Below are 22,767 nucleotides of genomic sequence, written 5' to 3' on the forward strand. Positions count from 1 at the left end.
AATTGGCTTTATGCCAAGCTGCACTACTTCCTGAACTTCAGCCAGCTCGTTGTTTCCTGTCTGACATTATTGGACAAACTGATTAATCGGTTGCATAAAACTTTAAGACCAGTCTTAAAAGTTAGTCATGAATTTTTTTTCTTCAAGACTGATCATAACTGTTTTAAGTATGTTACATAGAAAGGTAGATTGGTCTAATTTAAATCCAAATAATAAGACTGATTAGCCCTAACTAATTGCTAGTTAGTAAGAATCATTCTTAAGACGCAGTCTTAATGTCACGGCTATGTTTATGCAACTGGCCACAGGTTTGTCTGACCTCAGTAGTCACAAACAAACTGATTAATCCAGGTGTGCCTGACCTCAGTAGTCACAACAACAATAATCAGACACACCTTGATTAATCAGTTTGTCCAATAATGGAAGACAGGAAACAAGGACCTGGCTGAAGTTCAGGAAGTAGTGCAGCTGGGCATAAAGCCAATTGAGAGAAAACATTTGCATTAAAAAAAGTGTTCCTGATGAGGTTTTATGTTAATCTGTAATACCGCGATTATCCACTAGATTTATAAAAAAAATTATAAAACAACAAAGCAATTTTTTTTTACTAATTTTACACTGTGTGTATGTTTTGATAATCGTTCTGAATCTTATCTCTAACAAAATTTCAGTACAAAAATGCAATTATTTCAGCTTTTTGCTAAAAAAATTTAAGAGTTTATAAGCTGAGAAAAAAATTAAGATAAGATGAACATTTTTTTCCCCTTTTGTTTGTTTGTTTATTGTTTGTTTGAAAACAGAGGGTCTGTTCTTTCATTGGATATATTTGTATGTTTATATATTTTTAGAAGAAACATTTTCGGGAATGCATTTTGTGAAAATTACAAAAAATGCTGTCGGCAACTTTTCAAAAAAGTCTGGCAGCAAATGAGTTAAAAGACTTAGCGTTTGCAGAATAGAAGTTTCATTTACATAATATATATATATATGGGTGGACTGTGTCTAATAATTATGTGTAAATACTAGAGCTGGGCATAGATTAATCTATATTAATATCATACAAAATAAAAGTAATTTTTTGGGTAACATATAAGTTTGTGCTGTGTGTAATTATTATGTATATAAATACACACACATTTATGTCTGTACTTAAGATACATTTACATGTGTGTGTGTATATATATATATATATATATATATATATATATATATATATATATATATATATATATATATATATATATATATATATATATATATATATATATATATATATATATATATAATTATGTGTATATATATATATAATTATATATATATATATATATATATATATATATACAATTTATTTATAAATAAAAACTATATTTAAATAAAACATTTCTTACATTTATGTATATGTATGTGTGTGTATAAATATACATAATATATACACACATAACAAGCTCATATATTATGCAAAAATTACTTTTATTTTGTATGAGGTGTAAATACTAGAGCTGGGCATAGATTAATCTATATTAATATCATACAAAATAAAAGTAATTTTTTGCGTAACATATAAGTTTGTGCTGTGTGTAATTATTATGTATATAAATACACACACATTTATGTATGTACTTAAGAAACATTTACATGTGTGTGTGTGTGTGTATATATATATATTTATATATATATATATATTTATATATATATATATATATATATATATATATATATATATATATATATATATATATAATTATGTGTATATATATATATATAATTATATATATATATATATATATATATATATATATATATATATATACAATTTATTTATAAATAAAAACTATATTTAAATAAAACATTTCTTACATTTATGTATATGTATGTGTGTGTATAAATATACATAATATATACACACATAACAAGCTCATATATTATGCAAAAATTACTTTTTTTTGTATGAGATTAATATAGATTAATCTATGCCCAGCCCTAGTAAATACACACACATGCATGAATGTATTTAAGAAATATGTGCATGTGTATATACATTTAATTTATATTATATATCAATTAAAATATTTATTATATAAATAGTTGTTTTATTATACATGCATGTGTGTGTATTTATACATAATTATTAGACACAGTACACCCACATATATTATATAAACAAAAACTTTTATTCTGCAAATAAAATAGTTTATTACTAATCGTTAGGCAGCCCTAGATGATGGAGTAAAACATGATTGTATCTTTTAGTCCACGTGTCGATACAGATTATATGCTGGTGTTCTCTTAAAATTTTACAAAACACATTTTCCGTTGCTTGAATTTTAGTACTTTTCTTCCAGCAAAATGTATAAAAAATAAATTTAGTATTCATGTTGCACTGCACAAATGTCCCTCCCCCTTTATGCCACCTGCAACTCACTAGCAAGAAGAAAATCATGCCCTGTATCCGAAATCGCATACTCTGAGAGTATTGCTGCGTTTACGACATATCGTAACTACAGTTATTTCGAGAAGACAACGTGAAGCTCAACTCAGAGCTGTATCAGACTTGGAATTATGCATTCTATAGCAAGAGTAAAAACGGAAAAATTAAAGAATATTGTTGGCAGCTACGTAATTACAACATTAAATTGATGCTTGTCCTAAATATTGCATTACACAGAAAGCGCGTCAGGAAACAATAACAATATGCAAAGTCATGTGCTACAAGTCTTAACTCTCAGAAAACTCCCAGTCTGTAAAACCTGCATAGTTTGTTTTTACATGTATGACTTATAAAACTGCATTCATGAGAATATGGATGCATTGCTCTGAGTTTGGCACTTCTGAGCCCATTGACCCTCGGATAGATGCCCACAGCTTGTAACTTCCAGTGATGTTTTCATAAAGATCTGCGATATAAATGGGGTTGTACATCACATTGTCTCTAACTAATGATATTGTCTCTTCTTCAGGAGGTAAAGAGAGAAGCAGCTTTGATGAATACAGGTATCACTGCCAAATAAATTTAACCCCGTTTAGACTAGAAGGCTACTGTTGAAGGTTATTGGGAATGCAGATACTAATCCACCTTTGCCGTTCTGTTGTAGATAGCTTGAAGCTTGAACTTGAATGTTAAAATAGTCTTGATACACATCACACACTTACAGTAAAGACGACAGAGGAATTCACTCAACTCTAAATGAATGAAGGAGAAGACATTATTGTCAAAGAGGAAAATGTTGAAAAGATTTCTTATCTGAGCTCAGGGTGTTTAAGAAATGTTCTGGGTTAAAGGCATCATCCCTGACTAAAAGAAAACATCCCTGTTTGAAAAAAAATTAGGATGTAATGAACTTACGGTGGAAGTCTATGGAGCAAGAGTTTAAAATTAAAAATCTATTTAGGTACCACTTGGAGTAAACGTGAACCCATCTTCATACGAAAGATGGGGTTAAGTTCAATACGAGGGTTGACTAATTAAATTTTTTATTTTTTAAAAACATTTTAGCACATTTTCATTCATAATCATGGTGTCTCAAAATAGCACAAATAAATACACTTAGATAATCTTAAGAGCATCTTAAAAAGTTAGTAGAGAAGTTTAAAGGAACATTTCACTTTTTTGAAAATATGCTCATTTTCCAGCTCCCCTAGAGTTAACATTTGAATCTTACCGTTTTGGAATCCATTCAGCTGATCTCCGGGTCTAGCGTTAGCACTTTTAGCATAGCTTAGCATAATCCATTGAATCTGATTAGACCATTAGCATCATGCTCAGAAATAACCAAAGAGTTTTGATATTTTTTCTATTTAAATCTTGACTCTTCTGTAGTTACATCGTGTCCTAAGAACGACAGAAAATTTTAAGTTGTGATTTTCTAGGCAGATATGGCTAGGAACTATACTCTCATTTTGGCGTTATAATCAAGGACTTTGCTACTGTTACATGGCTGCAGCAGGCGTAGTGATATTACACAAGACTGTACATTATAAATGGTTTAGTGATAGTGGAAAGTAATAATATGTTTTGTCCGTTTTGTCCCTGAAATGCTTTGCCCATGGACTTTCATCATAAGTGCATTATTGTAAAAGTGATTTCTGTGTTGTATGTGATGCTTTTAGAGCCTTATTCAACCCAGATCATTTAAGATCACGAATGAGAAAAGAAAACTGATGATACGACTAACACAGACTCCAGGTTATCCCAAATTTTGGAATCTGTAAATTCAGTATACCAAATAAAAAACTATTTTTAAAAGCAAGTTTAAATATTCATTGTAGTCTACTGAGACTTACAGTATTTAAAATTAAATTAATCTCCCAAAATATGCTGGTCATTTATTTCATATGCTCTGAATTATAAGGAATTGGCAGACCACAAAGGAACAGTTAACCCCAAAATGATTTTTTTTTACTCTCACTCAAGCCATCCTAGGCGTATTTGACTTTCTTCTTTCAGCCAGAGTTACAGTATATTGGAAATATTCTGGATCTGTTCAGCTTTATAATGGCATTGGATAGTGCCCCATTTTTAAAGCTCCAAAAAGCACATCCATTGAAAACTAATTCATACAGCTATATGTTCACAATAAAGCTGAGGTCAGGTGAAAGGACTTTTTGAAGCTTTAAAAATCGTGTGCAATAAAATAACATTATAAAAAGCCAGGATATTATTTAATATAACTCTGATTGTATTTGGCTGAAAGAAGAAAGTCATTTACACCTTGGGTGGCTTGATGGTGAGAAAAATATGGCCAAATGTTTTATTATAGGGTGAACTATTTCTTTAATCTCTATGTTTTGCTATTACGTGAAATACATACTTTTTCTAAGCAGAAACGACAAATATCACGAAAGTCCAAAACCATGAGTCTGTCTGCAATCATGTAAACTTCCAGTTTGTTTCCTCGTCAATCTCAATGTCTTCTCCTTCGCATATTGTACTAGTCTTTGTATTTCTTGTTTTGTCTCTCTTGCCCTACACTGTGCCTTGCATGTATCCAGCCTTGGGTTGTGTGTATGTTAAAGCCTTTGAGTGCTCTGATTGGCTATGTCTCTATCACATGCTTCAGTTTGTGGGCGGGGTAACAGTTTGTCTTATCATTGCTTGTCACATTAGGCAGTTTCAGCGCCGGAAATGGCCTAAAGTGAGGAAGCCTGTCTCCAAATCGCTGTGAGTTTGGATAATAATTCTGCTTTTCGTCCATAGGATACAATGCCACCAAGCCACTATCTTATCTGACTCACCAATCTCTCGCTTTCTTTCTCTCTTTTTAATTTCTCTTGAATGCATTCAGTTCTGCCTGGCCTGCATGATACAACATTCGTTTATTTTTACTTTTTTTTGTTTTCGATCACGAGAGAAGATTCCCATCACTAGCCCCCTGATCCTCTCCATATCATCTCGCTCGATGCCTGAAAGATTTATGTTCTTCCCACCATCACATTTTTCCCGCCATCACATTTGTTTTTCAGGTTTTTTGCATCGATCCTTCTCCATTTAGATATTTCCACTTAGTACTTTGATGGACTAGCTTTTGTCTGTACACTAATTTCTTATTCGTGCGTTTGCGTCTGTTTGTTTCCCAACAGAGGGCAAATTTGGGAAGGCTGGGAAGGATAATTCCTGGAAGGAGGACGTCCAGGAAAACACTGACCTGTTTCCCGGAGAGTCGAACTGGTCAGAACTTGAACCTTTGTACAGACTTGATGAGCACGCCTATGATCTCAAACTCAACTTCACACTCAGTCTGGAGGACTGGGCTCATTTCAGCCGCTCTGTGGACCAGATGTTCACGCTCCTCAGCAACGACAACCAGCCCTACTATCCGGAGGATGGAGAAATAAGGAGAGGCCACGCCCTAGTGTCCTCCTCCAGCCAATCCGCTTCAGCCATCTACCTGACCACTCTGGCCACACCCGCTCTTTTATTAAAAGAAGCAGGCGCTGAGGTTTTAAAAGACGCTTTGGGGTTAAACCAGGGCGGACGTCCTTCATCTTCATCACGTCGCCCACCACCTGTTCGGCTAGGGCCGGGAGATGATTTTTTGAAACAGAGAGAAGGTTCGGAGAGAGAAGAGAGGGACGGTGATGAGGAGGAAGGGGAGGAGTTTGCGACGAGACGGACGGGGAGTTTAAGCTCCACCCACTGTGACTGCAACAGTGTTTTGCAGGAATCGGTTTGACTCTCATTTTACGTTCCTCTCCCTTCTCAGGATATAAAGAGACTCCTAAATAATTCAGAAGGTTTATTGGCAGACTTATTTCTCTCTCCTATATGTTCTGTTTGTCTGGAGTGGCATCATTCAGCAACATTCCCAGCTACCGCCGGTCCATTTTCCCAAACTGTCTATGAGATCACCTAGGCTTTGAACTAAGCACATCCTTTATCTTTTACCTATCCACTCACCCTGTTTTTTTTTTTTTCATTTAGATTTGTTTTTCCTAGGGGATTTGGGATGGGTGGGGGTTACGATTCATAGTTAGAAGAGTTTTTATGTCCGTGCCTACTTGATTCAGTTTGAAATTCATTTTGCACCCATAATCCTTGATGGCTGCTTCTCTTTTACTTGGTGTTGTGTCTTTTTCTATGGGACATTATCTTTAACAGCCTTACAACTTTACTGAACAAGACCTCAAAATTGGTCAATGGTGAACGGTGTGTGCGTGAGTTTATGTGTGTGTGTATGAATATGGAAAATATCTACTTTGTCTTCTGAAGTCACATCAGTGTGATAAAGCAGCGCTTTTGGTTTTAGTTGTTGTTTTAATTAACATTTTTTGTTTTTTCGTTTATGTCTTTCTGCCTCTTGCAGTCCTTGTTTTGAAATGTATAAATGATTGTCATTTCTTCAATCAGTCATTCAGTCCTGTTGTTATGCATTATGACTGATAACAATGTCTTTACCCCAGTACACAAGTACAGACAAACTTGCCGCCATATTTGTAACCCTAGCTTGTACTTAAAAAGGTTTCGCTACTAATATCAGAGCAACTATATGAAATTGATGTATGTATTTTAATGGGTGTTTGCAGTTTATATAAATGGTTACAAAATATTTTTATCATACATTTAAAAACGAAACCGATCACCAGGCATAAAGGCATCACTTCAGCTTCAGGTTATATTATTTATGCAGTATATTTTTTAACAAGAATTTAATAATTCATATATATGGTGATGTAATTGTTAAATGTGACCCTGTCTGTGAAATCCTGGTTTAAGTCTTATAATCTAATAATGAGTACATTCAGATTTAACTTACTCAGTCAATATTAAAGATGTCAAGGTTATATTTTTACATCATTTTCTTTACATTATGTAGGATGATTTTGTATAGAAAACAGTAAATCACAAAAAATGACTCTAGCTGGGTTTCACAGGAAGGGTCACAAATTATTCATCAGTCTTCATCAAATCCCGTTTTAGATCATTCTAGCTCCTACAGATGTTTGTGACTGAGATGAAGATGTACAAGAGGTAAATCTGACCCTAGATCAGTCCACATACTCTGGGATTTTTCATTGTGTTCATTTACAAAGGTTGACATGTAGATAATGACAACTTTGGTGCCCCTTGTATGATATGAAATTGCACCCAAAGTTGATGTTAATATGTCACACCCACCCCTCAACATTCATTAATACAGTTAAACTTAATACAGTTTTGTCTGAGATTGTGTAATAATTGTAAAGTACTGTGTAGAAAAAGTTGGATGGTAAGAGACAACTCGGTGAAAGAGAGAGAGAGAGATTTCTTCCTTTGGTGCTTTCAAAGGGATGTCTGTTTTTGAAATAGGAATATAAAAGAGATTAAACGGTTTTAACATGAAATCTTGTACAGCACTATAGATTTATCATACCTATATTTTTGTTTTGGTTTACAAGTGAACATTTGATAGTGCCCATTACTTTGTGAATAAAGTGTTGAATGCCTAAATGATGTGCTCTGTCTGGTCTTTTCTCATAACATAAAGACAATGAGACCGACACGTGTTTAATTTATGTAAGGAATAATTGACGACGGGCCATTTAATTATTCGAAAATAATGCACACCCTAGGTGGTACTACGGCACGAAGCAGAGGTAAACACGGTTACCACAGACATTGCTCTGGTGGTTATTTTAAGACATTTGACAGGTCAAGTGTGTGTTTATCGAAAAATAATGCATACCCGTGGAACATTTCTCAACCAATCAGAATAAAGCACTCAGCAGCAGCAGTATCATTATTTATAAATTCCATTTAAAGTACACCAATTGTACGATTCACGATTTCCTTGCATGTGTAAATGTGTTAGAACATGTTATGCAAAAGGTAAAAACCCCAAAGTAAACGATGACGCGAGTTATCATCTCCAACATAAAACTTTTTTCTTGGACTACAACAAACACATGGATTGTAGGCAACAGTTTACTTCCTGGGATTGGTGATGTACAGTAGTAAAGATCGACATTATCATAATTCCTCCCGCTTGGACTCACAGCCTGTAAGTTAACTCCTGTTAGCATTGCACTGTGAGCAAATCATTCAAACATGATAGGAGCATCAAATTTCCGGCTGACATCACAGGTAACGTACAGATTAGCTGCCCAATCGTATTTTCAAATCCGTGCGTTTCAGAAAGAGAGTAAAATTTGGAGCTACAAAAATTTACTCTATATGGAAAATAATGTGTTTTTTCAAACATAAACCGTGTGAACACATTGTATTATTCCAAGTTTTAGCAATGAAATAAGTGCTCTTTAAAACAACAGGGGCTGGTTGCACCACAGCTGAACGTACACCCGGTCTTAAGTAGTCTGGACGTAAAATGCGCTTTACGTCTTATTATGATGAACAAAATTATAAAAGCAACACGTTTGTGAACTCAAGGATCTAAGACTTTCTCTCAAATATTGTTCACAAATCTGTCTAAATCTGTGTTAGTGAGCACTTCTCTTTGCCGAGATAATCCATCCACCTCACAGGTGTGGCATATCAAGATGCTGATAAGACTGCATGATTATTGCACAGGTGGCTTCTAAGGCTTTGTCCACACGGACACTGGTATTTTTATAACCATGACTTTTTTACGCGGTTCGGCCGTTCGTCCACACGAAAATGCAGTATCAGGTTTTCAGAAACGCCGGTTGCAGTGTTGTCATGTAGACCGTAAAACCTGAGTTTTTGCTTCTAATTAAGGCTTCTGATTGGCCAAAGTGTCATTACGATTAGGGTTATATCACCGCCTGCTGGTTATAAAAATACCCATGTCCGTGTGGACTAGGCCTATATTGTGCAGTTTTACTGTATTGGGGGGTCCAAAACCAGTCAGTATCTGGTGTGACCATTATTCGCCTCATGCAGTGCAACACATCTCTTTCGCATAGAGTTGATCAGGTTTTTAATTGTGGCCTGTGAAATCAGTGCTAAGTTGCTTGATATCGTATACACCGATCCTGAGCATCCCAAACATGCTCAATGGGTGACATGTCCAGTGAGTATGCTGGCCATGCAAGTACTGTGATGTTTTCAGCTTCCAGTAATTGTGTACAGATCCTTGCAACATGGGGCCGTGCATTATAATGCTGCAACATAAGGTGATAATCTTGAATGGATGGAACAACAACGGGCCTCAGGATCTCGTCACGTTATCTCCGTGCATTCAAAATGCCATCAATAAACTGCACCTGCGTTCGCCTTCATGAAGAAAAAAACACCTTTCCAAAGTTCTTTAAAGAAGTTATATAGAAGTATAAAGAAGTTATAAAGAAGCTTTATTTCGACAGTGAAAATAGTTCCATAATCATGCGTTTCTAAGCAACACACAGTGAGTCAGTGGTTCAGTGACTCGGTTACAAAGAAACGTGAATTCGGAACTGTGTACTACTATTTATGCCATACATGTATTTATAATTTGCTTCGTTTCTTGATAAATTAGTAGTTTGAACGAATCGATTGAATTGAATGAATCAATGCCTCACACAATAAAAAGACTTGCCGACACCTTGTTAAGAGCTTTAAAAACAAACAATACAATCTTAAACTGAACTCTAAAAATGGACTGGTAGCTAGTGAAGTGACGCTAAAAATTGAGTGACATGTTTATAACGTTTTGCCCCAGTCAGCAGCCTTGCAGCTGCATTTTGTACCAACTGAAGGCGTGAAATCAAAGATTGAGGAAGACATGAGTACAGTGACTTACAGTAATCCAAAGTGAGGTAATAAATGCATGAATAACCTTCTTCAGATCTTGAAAAGTTTGGAGATGACCCGTAATTAATAAAAAATGTTCCTAATGCCAGAATACATTTGTTTGGACATACATAACTTAAGAGTCTATAATAACACCTACCTGTAGGTTTCTAGTAAACTGTGAGGAAATGAATGGGACACGATTGCCCAGCTCCTTAATAATATCCAATTTCATTTTGGTTTTCATTGAGTTGGAGAAAATTATTTGATAACCATTCTTTAATGTCTAAAATGCATTCTAGCAATGGTTGAATTGAATCACCAGCTTTAAGTAGGAGATACAGCTGAGTATCATCTGCAAATAAATAAAAAGAGACATCAGGCTTCCTGATAATATCTCCCAGAGGACACATAAATAAATAAAAAAGAAGCGGTCCTAGAATAGAGCCCTGAGGTACTCCACTAGTAATTGGGGTAGATGAAGAGAAAAACTTATCTAACTTTATGAAAAAAGACCCGTCTTTGAGATATCAGCTGACCCATTGTAAGGCTGTGGCTGTGACACCGATCAGATTCTAAATGGCACATAAAAACATTATGATCCACAATATCGAAGGCAGCTGTAAAATCAATACCGCATTTTTATCAGCATCGACTGCAACCAGAATATAATTGAATACTTTTAGCAAAGAGGACTCCGTACTGTGATAAGCAGTGAAAACAGATTGAAGTGTTTCTAATAAATTAGATATATTTAAGAATGTAATCAGCTGCAATTGAACAACTTTTCCCAAAAGCTTTATGGTAACTTTGAAACAGGCCAAAAAATGTTAAGACCACTCTCATCCAGACCTTGCTTTTTAAGCAAAGGCTCAACTTTTGCATGTTTAAAGCATTTTGGAACCACCCCAGTGTCCAAAGAAGAGTTTATCAACACTTGGACACAGAGGCTAATTAATTTTGTTAATGAGATCAGAAGTTCCATTAAAGAGACATGTTGAAAATGACAAAATGAGAATGAATTAGCAGGTAAATACAAAGACAGGTCTGCGAGCTGTGGAACAAAAGATAAGTGAATGGCACTTCGTCAAAAAAAAAAGAAAAAAGAATTCTCGCAGAGCAATTTTTGTACCTCCTAAATTCTTTGTTAAATCAATTAAAGTGTTTTTTTGTTTGTTTTGTTTTTTAAGTTACTTTTTAAAGTATTTTTTTATCTAACACAATATTGAATTTAAATGATTGTGTGTCGGTATATTCTCTGCAAAAATTGATTATTAATAGTACCAAAAGTAGCACAGAGTAGCGCTTATGTTTTACTTGCCAGCAGATGTCGCCATTTTACTGTAAACTGAGCGCTGACTGTGAATCGTGTCAACCACACACAGCAGCCTGCAGATCAGATTACAAACAGTATGCCCTGTAGAGGAGAGGGCGGGGGGATAAACCTTCTCAACCACTGTCTGACCTAAACTCGAGTGGGACACAGAGCCTCAACTACATATTCAGCACAAGCCGTACTTGTCTGACACAGGACAGTCTCACTTATTTAAACCGCATTATTTCATACAATGTGAGGATCATGGCTGAAAAAAGGTAAGACGCAACAGATATTGTACAACTTCAGTAACTTTGAATTTGAAACTGTGGTCGACTGTGTCACGTTATTGTGATGCTTTGCATTGAATTACACACAGACATTGTAAATTACCGAGATGATATTGTTGCTATAAAACTTTCGCGATGTTTTAAAATGTGCACGCGCTGTGGTGTCCCGACTCCCCGCTGAATTGTTTGCATACTGTAGTTAAAGTTCACTGACATCGGGATTTAAGTGTTCTCAATGTTTTCATAAGTTAAATATTTAAACAATTCTTTAGATTTGTTTCAATTATGGGTGTGCATTAAAGTTTACGAACTCAAAGTAGCACATACGTACAGTGACATACAAGCTAGTATATTTGATTAATGCCTTATACATTTTAAACAAGTCTTTGCGATCAATATTAGACCTACCAACTAATGTTGGATGGATCATTTCGATATATTGATGAGCAGATGCTGTGCGGCTTATGTAGTGTCGCCTTCCAGGTGTCATCTTTAAACCGGGTGGATTTTTGACATGTTTTATTAATCATGTTGCAAAGCCATATTCATTACCATTCTCAGAAGACTTATCGCGAAAGGTTTCCTGACCTTTTAAAATATTCACAATACCATATGGACGAGATAAGTATAGACCAGACACAAGTTTGATAATGCGTCTCACTCATTTCACGCACGCGTCTTAAAGGAACAGTTCACCCAAAAATTTGCCTATTTGTTTGGTTAGCCTACAGTAGTTTATTAGTTTTGTGACTAACAATTCTTCCATTCAAGTCAATAAAAAATGTCTTTGTAATCTTTAATCAAAATCTAAAAATTTACCTCAATGGCAGTTCTTCTCTGATTATGTCAGTTTGACAGCTTGGTCAGAATGTCCTATAACCACTGCCCTTCCACATGAAACATCCTCAAAAACCAATCAATTCCCAGTGGAAAAACAAGCCACGCCTCCCTTTTAACTTTTTCTTTGTTGTACTCAGAAGAAGCACAATTCAGAAAAAAGTTGACAGCAACTTCATGTGTGTGGCTCGTCATGTCAAAATATGTGTTCAGCATGTCATGAACCTGTGTGCATCATGCGTCATGTCAAAATATGCTGCAGACGCTTAAAAGGGGTTTATGACAAAAGAGATGCTCACATTTGCCAGATACTCACTTAATCTCATCTGTAATCAGAGTTTAGTGTTAAGTTAGTGTTTTACAAGTATTTCCGAATGAATCCTTAAACCCTTTTGACGTGTGTGCAGCAGGCATGTATTTTGAAATGATGCATGATGCACATAGGTTAACATGATGCACCAAACATATATTTTGACATGACGACAAGCCACACACATGACTCTGAACACATTTTTTGAGTTGGCGCCCCTCAGAAATGAAGTCATTGGGCGCCACTGATCCATATCAAATCTTTTGAACCTAAGGGTGTTTTTAAAACTATAGACTGGGATTAATACTGTTACAATGTTTGCTTTCACATGACAGAGTTTTGAAATTGACAGTAGCCGGCACATCGCTTCGAAAGGAAGGCTCATACTTGAAAAAACTAAGAAGTGTGACGGATCGATCACAACATTTATAGTGAAAGGGCTGCATGCATTTTCTGTTATTGAGTCGTCATCATTTAGGTAGGTGTTACGTTACAAGGGACAATTATAAAAAAATCATTTTGAGCTAGCCTAGTCATTTTTGTTTAAAAGATTTGTAGCTCCTAAAAAGGTTTTATATAGCCTCCTTTTTTTTGTTCATCTGTAAGTACACTGTAAAAAAATCCGTAGAAATTACAATGTTATTGCAGCTGGGTTGCCGGTAATTTACCGTAGATTTAAATTTATGTTATTTACTGGCAAGAGTTTGTTCAAAGTTAAATAAATTTTAAATATTAACAAGTCTTTATCTTTACAGAATAAAACTATACAATAACAGCCTCATGCAAAGCATTCTGGGAACCAGAAATCATCATCAACCTTTTTCTGTTTTTTGCTTCAGATTTTGTTTCCCAGAACGTTTTGCTTGATGCTTTTTTTTAGTTTTACTCTGTAAAGACAAAGACTTGTAAATGTTAAATGTTCATTCAACTTTGAACAAAATGTTGCCAGTAAATAACATAAATTTAAATCTACGGTAAATAACCGGCAACCCAGCTGCAATTTCTACGGATTTTTTTTACAGTGTAGAGATCGTAAAAGCTTGGCTGTTATTGCTTTTCTCCTCTTTGGAATCATGGCCGTAGCTACCATTGAGGACACCGAGGTCATGTCCTCGGTAGTTTTTTCTTGAAGTTTCGTTTCATTTTAATGTGAAAATAGCCGACGAGACAATCCATGCATCTACGGACCATCACGTGCAGTGATGGAAATAACGGCGTTATATATAAACGTTGTTTCTTTACTGCGTTACTGACATTAAAATGCTGCGCATTAGTATAATTAATCTCACTGAAGCGAGTAAACTCTCATCAGACAGGCAATGTTTTTGTGTGTTGAGGAGTGGCAAACACATAACTTATGATGATTGGCCTGTTTATGTTAGAGGGGGTGGGACAACCACATAATCAATGATGATTGGCTGAATTTCCATCGTTAGCCAACCAGAAGCAGGAATAGCTCATACACTATGTACATGCACAGTCCGAGCAGTGCCGTGTTGCCAACTTGTTTATGACTTTGTCGCTAGATTTAGCAACTTAAAAAAAGTGAAAAAGGACAAATCTAGCGATCTTTTCTGTCGTGGTTGGAGACTGACACGAGAGTATCATTCTCTACACTCAACGAGCAGTGGGTTCTGCTGCTGCTAGACACTAACAGACATCCCGGTCCTCACGTGCAGTCCGCCCGAGTCCCTCACACCCGCAACGACAGAGCGATGGCAAGTACAACAAGCTCAAAGGTAGCGGTCGCAAACACAAAGTATAATAAGCACTGCTTCTATACAAGAATAGTATGCAAGTAAGGCAAGAATGTTTATGTAACATGCAACGTAAGAAAGAGTCTCTCCGCGTCTGTAATTCTAATCTAATAAAGCAAATAAAAATGAAAAGGCTGTAACAAACTTAACTATCATTTGGAAAGCCAGCAAAAGATGAGCAGAGAAGGAGGGAAGGTGAGAAAGTTAAAGGTTATGCAGCAAATAAGCCTACAATATGGGATGCAATACGGCTACCAATGAGATTAAAACCTACACTACTGCTCAAAAGTTTAAGGTCACTTAACTAAAATGTTAACTATTCTCTTAAAAATCATTAAATCTGAAGGCTTATGGTTAAATGCTTGAAATTACTTTTGTAGACAAAATATAGCTGTGCCAAACAGATTAATTTTTGTTATTAGAAACCAAAAAATATATTTTTTGAAATAGATGACTTACACTGAATATTAAAGAAAAAGCAGCCACTAAGAGCCCATATTATATATAAACTCCTTCTATACTCTTAAAAATTCATCCTAAATTGAAAATTTAAGAAGCTTCTTGAAAAAAATGACACAGTTTTGCAGTTTCTAGGCAAAGGGTGACTTGCACTTCAGATGATGAAATGTAACCATTGATTTATTTTGGATGCTTTTAGTCACCAACAAAATTCTCACAGACACAGTTACATTTGTGCTATGTCGTAGTTTGGACATGTTTATTATTATTCTGTAATATGGAAAAAATGTAAAAAATAAAAAAAATGTCCTCGGTATTTGAAAAATCCTGGCTACGGCCTTGTTTGGAATCGAAACCAAGGATCGTTAGGGATCGGAATCAATAAGTGGAATCGAATTCGGAATCAGAATCAATAAATTTGAAATGATGCCCAACCCTAGACAGACAACAGCTGTGGGTTTCTTTGTAGCTGACCTTATATTATTATATTTATTAATTTAAATATATTTAAAAATATATTTAATAATCTTGTTCCAGTGGTGGCCGGTGACTTCTTTTTTCAAGGGCGCTCGATGCGAAGTTCGTCACAACATATATGTACAGTAGCCCGTCATGTGTGTGGTTCGTAATTTCAAAATATGTGTTTTGCGTGTTGAGTGATCCTGTGTGCATCACGTGTCTTGTCAAAATAAGTGCCTGCTGCAGATGCATCTAAAGGGTTTATGATTAAAGCGCTTGCATTTGCCAGATACTCAGATAAACTAAAGCGTAATCAGAGTTTACTGTTAAGGGAGTGTCTTGTGTGTATTTTGTGAACGAGAGCGTCTCTTTTATCATAAACGTCTTGACGCATCTGCAGCAGGCACTTATTTTGACAAAACATGTGATGCACATGGTTCACATGACGCAACAAATACATATTTTGAAAACACGAGCAACACACAAGACACTCCGGACACTTATTTTGAGCACCACTGTCTTGTTCCCAGTACTGTTTCACTGAGCGATTAAAGCCCATCTCATTGAGACGAATGCTAAACACCATGTACATATTTTTTTATTTGTATGCGTTTTGGACAGTTGGTCTAAGAGGCTGTTTACACTTGGCATTAACATGTGTTTTTATCGATCGGATCACAAGTGGACAACGTTAATGCCAGGTGTAAACGGTGTTCAAAACGTTTTGAACGCGTCCACTTTCGACCACTTTCAACCACATCCAGAGGTAGTCGAAACCACTTTCGATCGGATCGCTTTGGAGTTGCGGAACGCAAATGTGGTTGAATGTGTTCGAACAGCCACACGCGACCGCCTTCTCTCCGCCCATTTATCTAATCTGAGGTATTAAACACAAGTTTTACGTCTTTTTTTACTTGAACAGTGAACAGCGCTTTTTTCAGCCGTTCATTGATAAAACTACTGCGGGTGTTCTCCGTAGTTTCGTTTTGCAAGCATGTGAAAGTTGCGCGATCCTATTTCATCAATTGCGCTGAAAATTCAGAGAAAGCTCCAACATATAAACGTACAAAACACTGTGCAGCATGTATACTTGCTAAATAAGCAGCGGACTTCGACATAATATTAGTTTGCGTCCATATAAACTCATAATTACTCCCGCTCGCGTTTGAATGACAGCAGAGAGACTCGCCCACCGTCTCACGGACCGTCCCCTCACAGTATTCAGGACAGAAGCGGTCGAAAGTGGACAAAAGAGACGGATTTAAATACCAGGTGTAAACGTAATGTGTCTCTCTCGTTCACTTGTGATCCGATCAATGAAAACACATCTTAATACCAAGTGTAAACAGCCCCTATAATATGTTTGGCCGACTTTATCTGCAAAACTCACTGCCACTTGTATGCCGTAATTCATCATATTCAACCTGGTTTGTTGGTCTGTTGGGTCTGATTGCTTTATCACCACTATTAGCGAACCAATCTAGAGTTTGTTTCCATCCGAGCTAAGACCACCTTGTGCAGGCGGTTCATTGTTTTCGTGTGGATCCAAGCGCGGTTGCGGTGTTCATGTATTGTATGCCTAAACAATACGAACCAGTGGAGAAAATGCACCAGGTTCTAGAACAAACACTCAGGTGTGAAACAGCCTAAAAGTGTCATGATGTTAAAAAAACTACACAAAATATGAATACTATTAAAGTATATAGTCCATGTGCATTGTGTGCCAAGAAGTATATAGAGTTGTATGTTTCTCAAGGATTCACTTTTATTGAAATATGTCTAGGCAAGATGAGTAGTGCAAAGTTACTTGATAACCAAAGACATTATTATTATTATTATTATTGTTATTTGGTACCTTTTAGTACCAATTTTTTTTTTTTAACTTGAATTAGCTATAAATTATTAAAATCAGACCACCCTGTTTTTTAAACCAATGGTTGGGGGTTGATATCTTTTTTTTTAAAAAAAGGTCCCACACCAAACACATCTCGAGCTTTTTGTTGTTTACATTGCCAGCAGATGGATAGTTCTCATCACCAAGAAACATATGCTGAGTAACAGTAAACAGTCTCACCCGTTCAACTTAGTGTTGCTATAGCAGCATTTAGCATACTTTGTAGTTGCTTTGAAATGGTGGAGCTGTTATTGGTCTGTGGTAAAGCCTTAATTACTGGTTTCTCTTTTGGACCTTCTCAGATGAAATTACAAATTGGTTTGGCACTGGTTTGAAACAACTGAGAAACCCATAAGCAAATGTCTAGTCTCTGATGAAAACATGGAGTTGTTTTCTCTAGTTCTGGCTTCAATCCAGAAGTTTATTTGTATTTTGTATTGGATATTTACCAGGAAATATTTCAGGCATATGTCGCTTGCGTTCACCGCTTCATGCTTTCAAACTTAATATGGAATGGCAGAAATATTGCTGAAATAAAATGTCCATTTGTGATAGACGTGGGCCAGATCTGATGGAAAATGAGGTTGTGGGTGTGCGTTTATCCAAACTTGGCTCGGCTTTAACTGTGTAATTGTAGGGTTTGTGTGTGAGATGAAATATCTTTCTCTTCCATTCACTTTTTGTGTTAAGCTTTTCTCCAGTAATATCTTCAACAACACAAGCCGGCCTCTCCCTGTGGAGTTTTCCTGTTGGGAAACACAAGAGCGCTCTTCCCACTGTGTGTGTCCTGCTATAGAAAACTTTTAACTGTTTAGACGGGTGTGCGCTTTCCAGCGAACCGGCGGTTGTGGATCTGGATGTCAAAAACAACAGCATGGAATGATGATGAAGTCGATAACGAATATTAACTCCCTCCCTTTGTTTGATTGAACTCATAAGTTGCATCCGAAATTATGTACTATACATGACGCACTTTTTCTATGTACCAGATCTTGTTTACTTATTTATCACGATAATTTTATATCTTACATTATCTTCATACTGTGGCTTTTTAGCAAATATTGATATAGTATTCAATAAATTGTGATGAAATTCTGAATACAAAGACATCCCACCTCTCCCAGACGTTCCATCAGTCTCCCACATATTGATAGTGGCTCAGTGATGCCTGCAAATGATGCAAAATATCCCAGAAATCTTTTATTTAAGAATGTGCTAGTTAGATAGGTCAGGTTCAAATGATTTTTGACAAGGTCTCAGTCTGAAGAGACTGACATATCGAGCAACAAGACGAAGTGAGAAAGTTACTGTACAGAGAGGGAATTCTGATTGGTCTCTCTTTCTGATAACTAGCCCAATCTGATTTCTCCGTGTGCAGTTTTAAGCAGCTGTCACACTACACTTTTTGTATGCCAATGCGTTAGACCGAAAATGTCAGCTTGTTCTCATACGTATTTGTATGTATTTTACGAGTTTGCTAATTCGCAGTGGTGGTTCGTGACTGCTCATCCGAGGGGCGCTAATTCAAAATAAGTTTTTGGAGTGCCATGTGTGTTGCTTGCATTTTCAAAATATGTGTTAGTTGCGTCATGTGAACCATGTGCTCAGGTGTTTTGTCAAAATAAGTGCCTGCTGCACACACATCGAAAATGTTTATGATAAAAGAGACGCTCACGTTCACAAAATACACGCAAGACATTCCCTTAACAGTAAACTCTGATTACGCATGAGATTATTCGAGTATCTGGCAAACGCGAGCATCTCTTTTATCATAAACTCTTTAGACGCGTCTGCAGAAGGCACTTATTTTGACAAGACACGTGATGCACATAGAATCACTCGACGCGCAGAACACATATTTTGAAAAAAGGAACCACACACATGACGGGCTACATACATGTTGTGACGAACTTCGCATTGAGCGCCCTTGAAAAAAGAAGTCACCGGCCGCCACTGCTAATTCGTATGAATTTGTATGAAGTGAATATACAAAAACATACAATTAACATAAAAAAACATTAATGAGACCCTAATCCTAACCCCATGTCACGGGGCAAAAACAAATCGTACAAAAATGCACGAATGTGGTTTTAAAAATCGCTACGAATTAGCCATTTTGTAAAATTGCCATGAGATAGTTTTGGAAATACAAGATTGTACAAAAAGTGTGGTGAACTTTGACCTGCGAATTTGTATAACATGAAACCATGTGACAAGTAGAAAATCAGTATGTCACAGATGACCTTTCCCTACTGAAATGTAAAGATGAACAAAATGCTTCCTGCCCATATTCGCAGTAACATCCAAAAAATATTCCCTTTGTTTTTCTTTTGGAGGTGTGAGCTGTGTATGTGTTTGTATGGATCATAATATAGACTCAGATCTGTTCATATATCTGCAAAGCTTTCAGTGGTTTCTTCTGCGTACTGTTGGAAACACATTCTTCATAAAGGCTCTTTGTGTGTCTTTGTTATAGCAGTCATAAATTCAAGAAGAGCTCTGCTGAATATCAGTACTCGAACAGCATTAAGACATATGTCATCTCCAATCTGCACATCTGTATGTTTCTGTTTGTGTAGGTGTGTTGGAAAATGGCTTAATTATCACACCAAACCTGAAAACAGAAACACATATGCTTGCCGAGTTGAGTTTTAAAGCAACATTCCCAAAGTAGGTGGGTATCTGCTGAATATTAACCAAAGCCCACTGAAGTTAAAGCATTTAGCCTGGAGTGGCAGTCATTAAAGGCACAGTAGGGCATGTCTGCGGCTGCCCGAAAATAACTCACAACCCCCACTGAGATGATAGGAAACTGAGCCAGGCAGCACTCAAAATCTAACCCTGCTCTCCCTCTAGCAAACTTGGGTTTTTCTTTACTAGTCAGATAATATAACTTTTTCAAAATGGACAGACAGGCATGTTTGGGACGTTTAAAGACAATGTGGAATCAAAATGGACCCTTTTCTGTCCTAATATGTACTTTTTATTATATTAATAGTATCTATCTGTCTGTCTATCTACAGCAGGGGTGCCTAACCCTGCTCCTGGAGGGCTACCATCCTGCAGACTTCAGTTCCACTCCAGCTCCAACACACCTGTCTGTAAATTATCAAGCAACCCTGAACACCTTGATTAGCTGCTTCAGCTGTGTTTGATTGGGGTTGGAGCTAAAATCTGCAGGACGGTAGCCCTCCAGGAACAGGGTTGGGCATCCCTGATCTACAGTATCTGTATGTCCCTGACTGTGTTGTGCAGAAAGCAACCGTGCCAAAATGTGCCATTTTGTTACTTAAGAAGTGTTATAATTGGGTCCCCAGTGCTTCTATCAACCTAAAAATTAATTGATCCCAGACACATTTTCTGCTGACATTCCCTGTCCCAAATGGCGCACTTCATGTGGACTTTCGGTCTCGTGGTCTTAAATTGCGCATGCTTGCTTAGTATACAAGTCCGTAGGGGGTCCCATCTGTCATTTTTATGCTCCGAAGTGTGCTCATCAGCTCCTCCTTTGCATCCTTGATGCGGTGTTTGGCAAATCCCGCACTGCACCAACCCAGAAGTCCTTGGGAAAGAGCAATCAGACCAATCAGACAACGGAAGGGAGGAGTTCACACTGATGGGCAACTTCTCTTTCTTTTGAAGACTCCGGTGCGCCCTTGTGGACTCACGTCAAGGGTCCCTCTAAGGTCTGCACTACATGATGTCATCAAAGTGTGAACTCTGAGGAAGTCCATAATTCCGAAGTGTGCCATTTGGCACAAGGCCTAATTTAACACAGTAACGTTTGCTCAGTGTAATAGTTGATATGCATTAGATATGATATATAAACAAAGGTAATTTACTTGTCATTTATTTCCCTTGTTATCAGAAATAAACTCCTGTAAAAGGACTCGATTCTGTGTGGTAGTCTACCGGAAGTTGCGTTTAGTCCACAAAAGCCATTTGTTGCTAATGTTGTTGCTGCTAAAACCATCTATAATTTAACGTTTTTCTACTCCAAAGAATATTTGGCTTATATTCTTTACTTCATGCTAGTTATTAATATCGTCAGTAGTTTTATGATTCACCAGTTCCCATGAATAAAATGCTGCCCTACGTTATTTTCATACTGTATAATAGCCTGCTCTTCTTCACACTACACAATGTAAATGATGTTGCCTTTAAGCTTAAACCTTATTTCATTTACATTTTGCAGACACATCTATCCATAGTGACTTAGAATACATTCAAACTATACATTTTATTAGTACGCCTGTTCCCTGGGAATCGAACCAGTGACCTTTGCACTGCTTATGCAATGCTCTACCAGTTACGCTACGACAACACATGCTGCTGTTTGCTGTGGATAATATAATAAATGTATTATAAAGCTCTTTCAAGTGTATATCCATCCACAACCACAAGAATTGCACCATTAGGGACATAAGGCCTTGCCCACCCTACCCTTCAGTCCTCATAAGTTTTTGCGATTTGGAGACCCTGTAATGTAGATACCAGTCAGCAGCACCAATTCCCTTTTCGTTTGAAGGAAGTCTCACACGTGTTTCTTTCCTCGGATGAGCGGGATTGTGGCTGCTTGGGGATTTTAACAGGGGACAACACAACTTCTAAAGTGTGCATACATACACACATACACACACCTGCCCCAGAGGCAGTTAAGTCCCTCTCAAGTCCCTATTGAAAAGCTACATTTAATGAGGTTGGCAGAATTTGAGTGTGTACAAGACTTCCCTAAGCATCTGGACGACTAACACACTTAACCGAATCCTCTCGCACAGACACCCTGTTCTCCCGAAACACCCACATTTGTCCTTTGAGCCACCCCATACACTTGGCCGGCCCCTTTGCAAACACACCAAAGTTTCTTATTTATCTGATCTAATGGTCACGACCTGCAAAGGGCTGCGGGCCAGGCGATCCTAAAATGTTTAAAGCTCTGTGCTAAGGATTGAATCAACAGATTAAGAAATGTGTGCGCTTTAAACCAGCATATGAAGCTTTTAAATATGACTCAAGGCTTTAGTCATGATGTGATCCAACAAGTTTCACAAGCATGAGACCTGAACACATCTAATATCACTAAGAAAGGAGGAATTGGTGTTACCTTGACAACCATTGACTGGCACTTGATAGATTGTCATTGTGATTGGCAGCAGACGGATGGGAGAGATTTGGACAAATGTTAAACTGTAACGTATTGGCTTATACTGTTTGCTCAGTAAATATGTCACAGGTGACATTTTGACCAATCAGTGACCAGGTGCATGATGAATGCTGATGTCAT

The 22,767-nt window shown here is 36.8% G+C and overlaps 2 protein-coding genes across 6 annotated transcripts in view; both read left to right on the top strand.

The window, feature by feature from the left end:
* Positions 1–7,924, top strand: part of sulf2b (sulfatase 2b) — a 238,677-nt gene extending 230,753 nt beyond the window's left edge. For 3 of the 5 annotated variants that reach the window (XM_065286280.2, XM_065286278.2, XM_065286279.2), the window contains one exon: positions 5,578–7,924. In XM_065286280.2, coding sequence (XP_065142352.1) covers positions 5,578–6,170 — 593 coding nt within the window. In that variant the 3' untranslated portion in view covers positions 6,171–7,924. Of the gene's footprint in view, positions 1–2,957; positions 2,992–5,104; positions 5,159–5,577 lie in introns of all 5 variants that reach the window. The other 2 variants (XM_065286281.2, XM_065286282.2) reach the window with 2 other exon arrangements.
* A 3,684-nt stretch (positions 7,925–11,608) lies between these two features.
* arhgap46b (Rho GTPase activating protein 46b) overlaps positions 11,609–22,767 on the top strand; it is a 119,896-nt gene continuing 108,737 nt past the window's right edge. The window contains exon 1 of the mRNA XM_065249876.2: positions 11,609–11,755. Within this exon, the coding sequence (XP_065105948.2) occupies positions 11,742–11,755 (14 nt within the window). The 5' untranslated portion in view covers positions 11,609–11,741. The remainder of the gene's footprint in view (positions 11,756–22,767) is intronic.

The sequence above is a fragment of the Paramisgurnus dabryanus genome, chromosome 21 (assembly GCF_030506205.2).
Source record: "Paramisgurnus dabryanus chromosome 21, PD_genome_1.1, whole genome shotgun sequence".
Taxonomy (NCBI): domain Eukaryota; kingdom Metazoa; phylum Chordata; class Actinopteri; order Cypriniformes; family Cobitidae; genus Paramisgurnus; species Paramisgurnus dabryanus.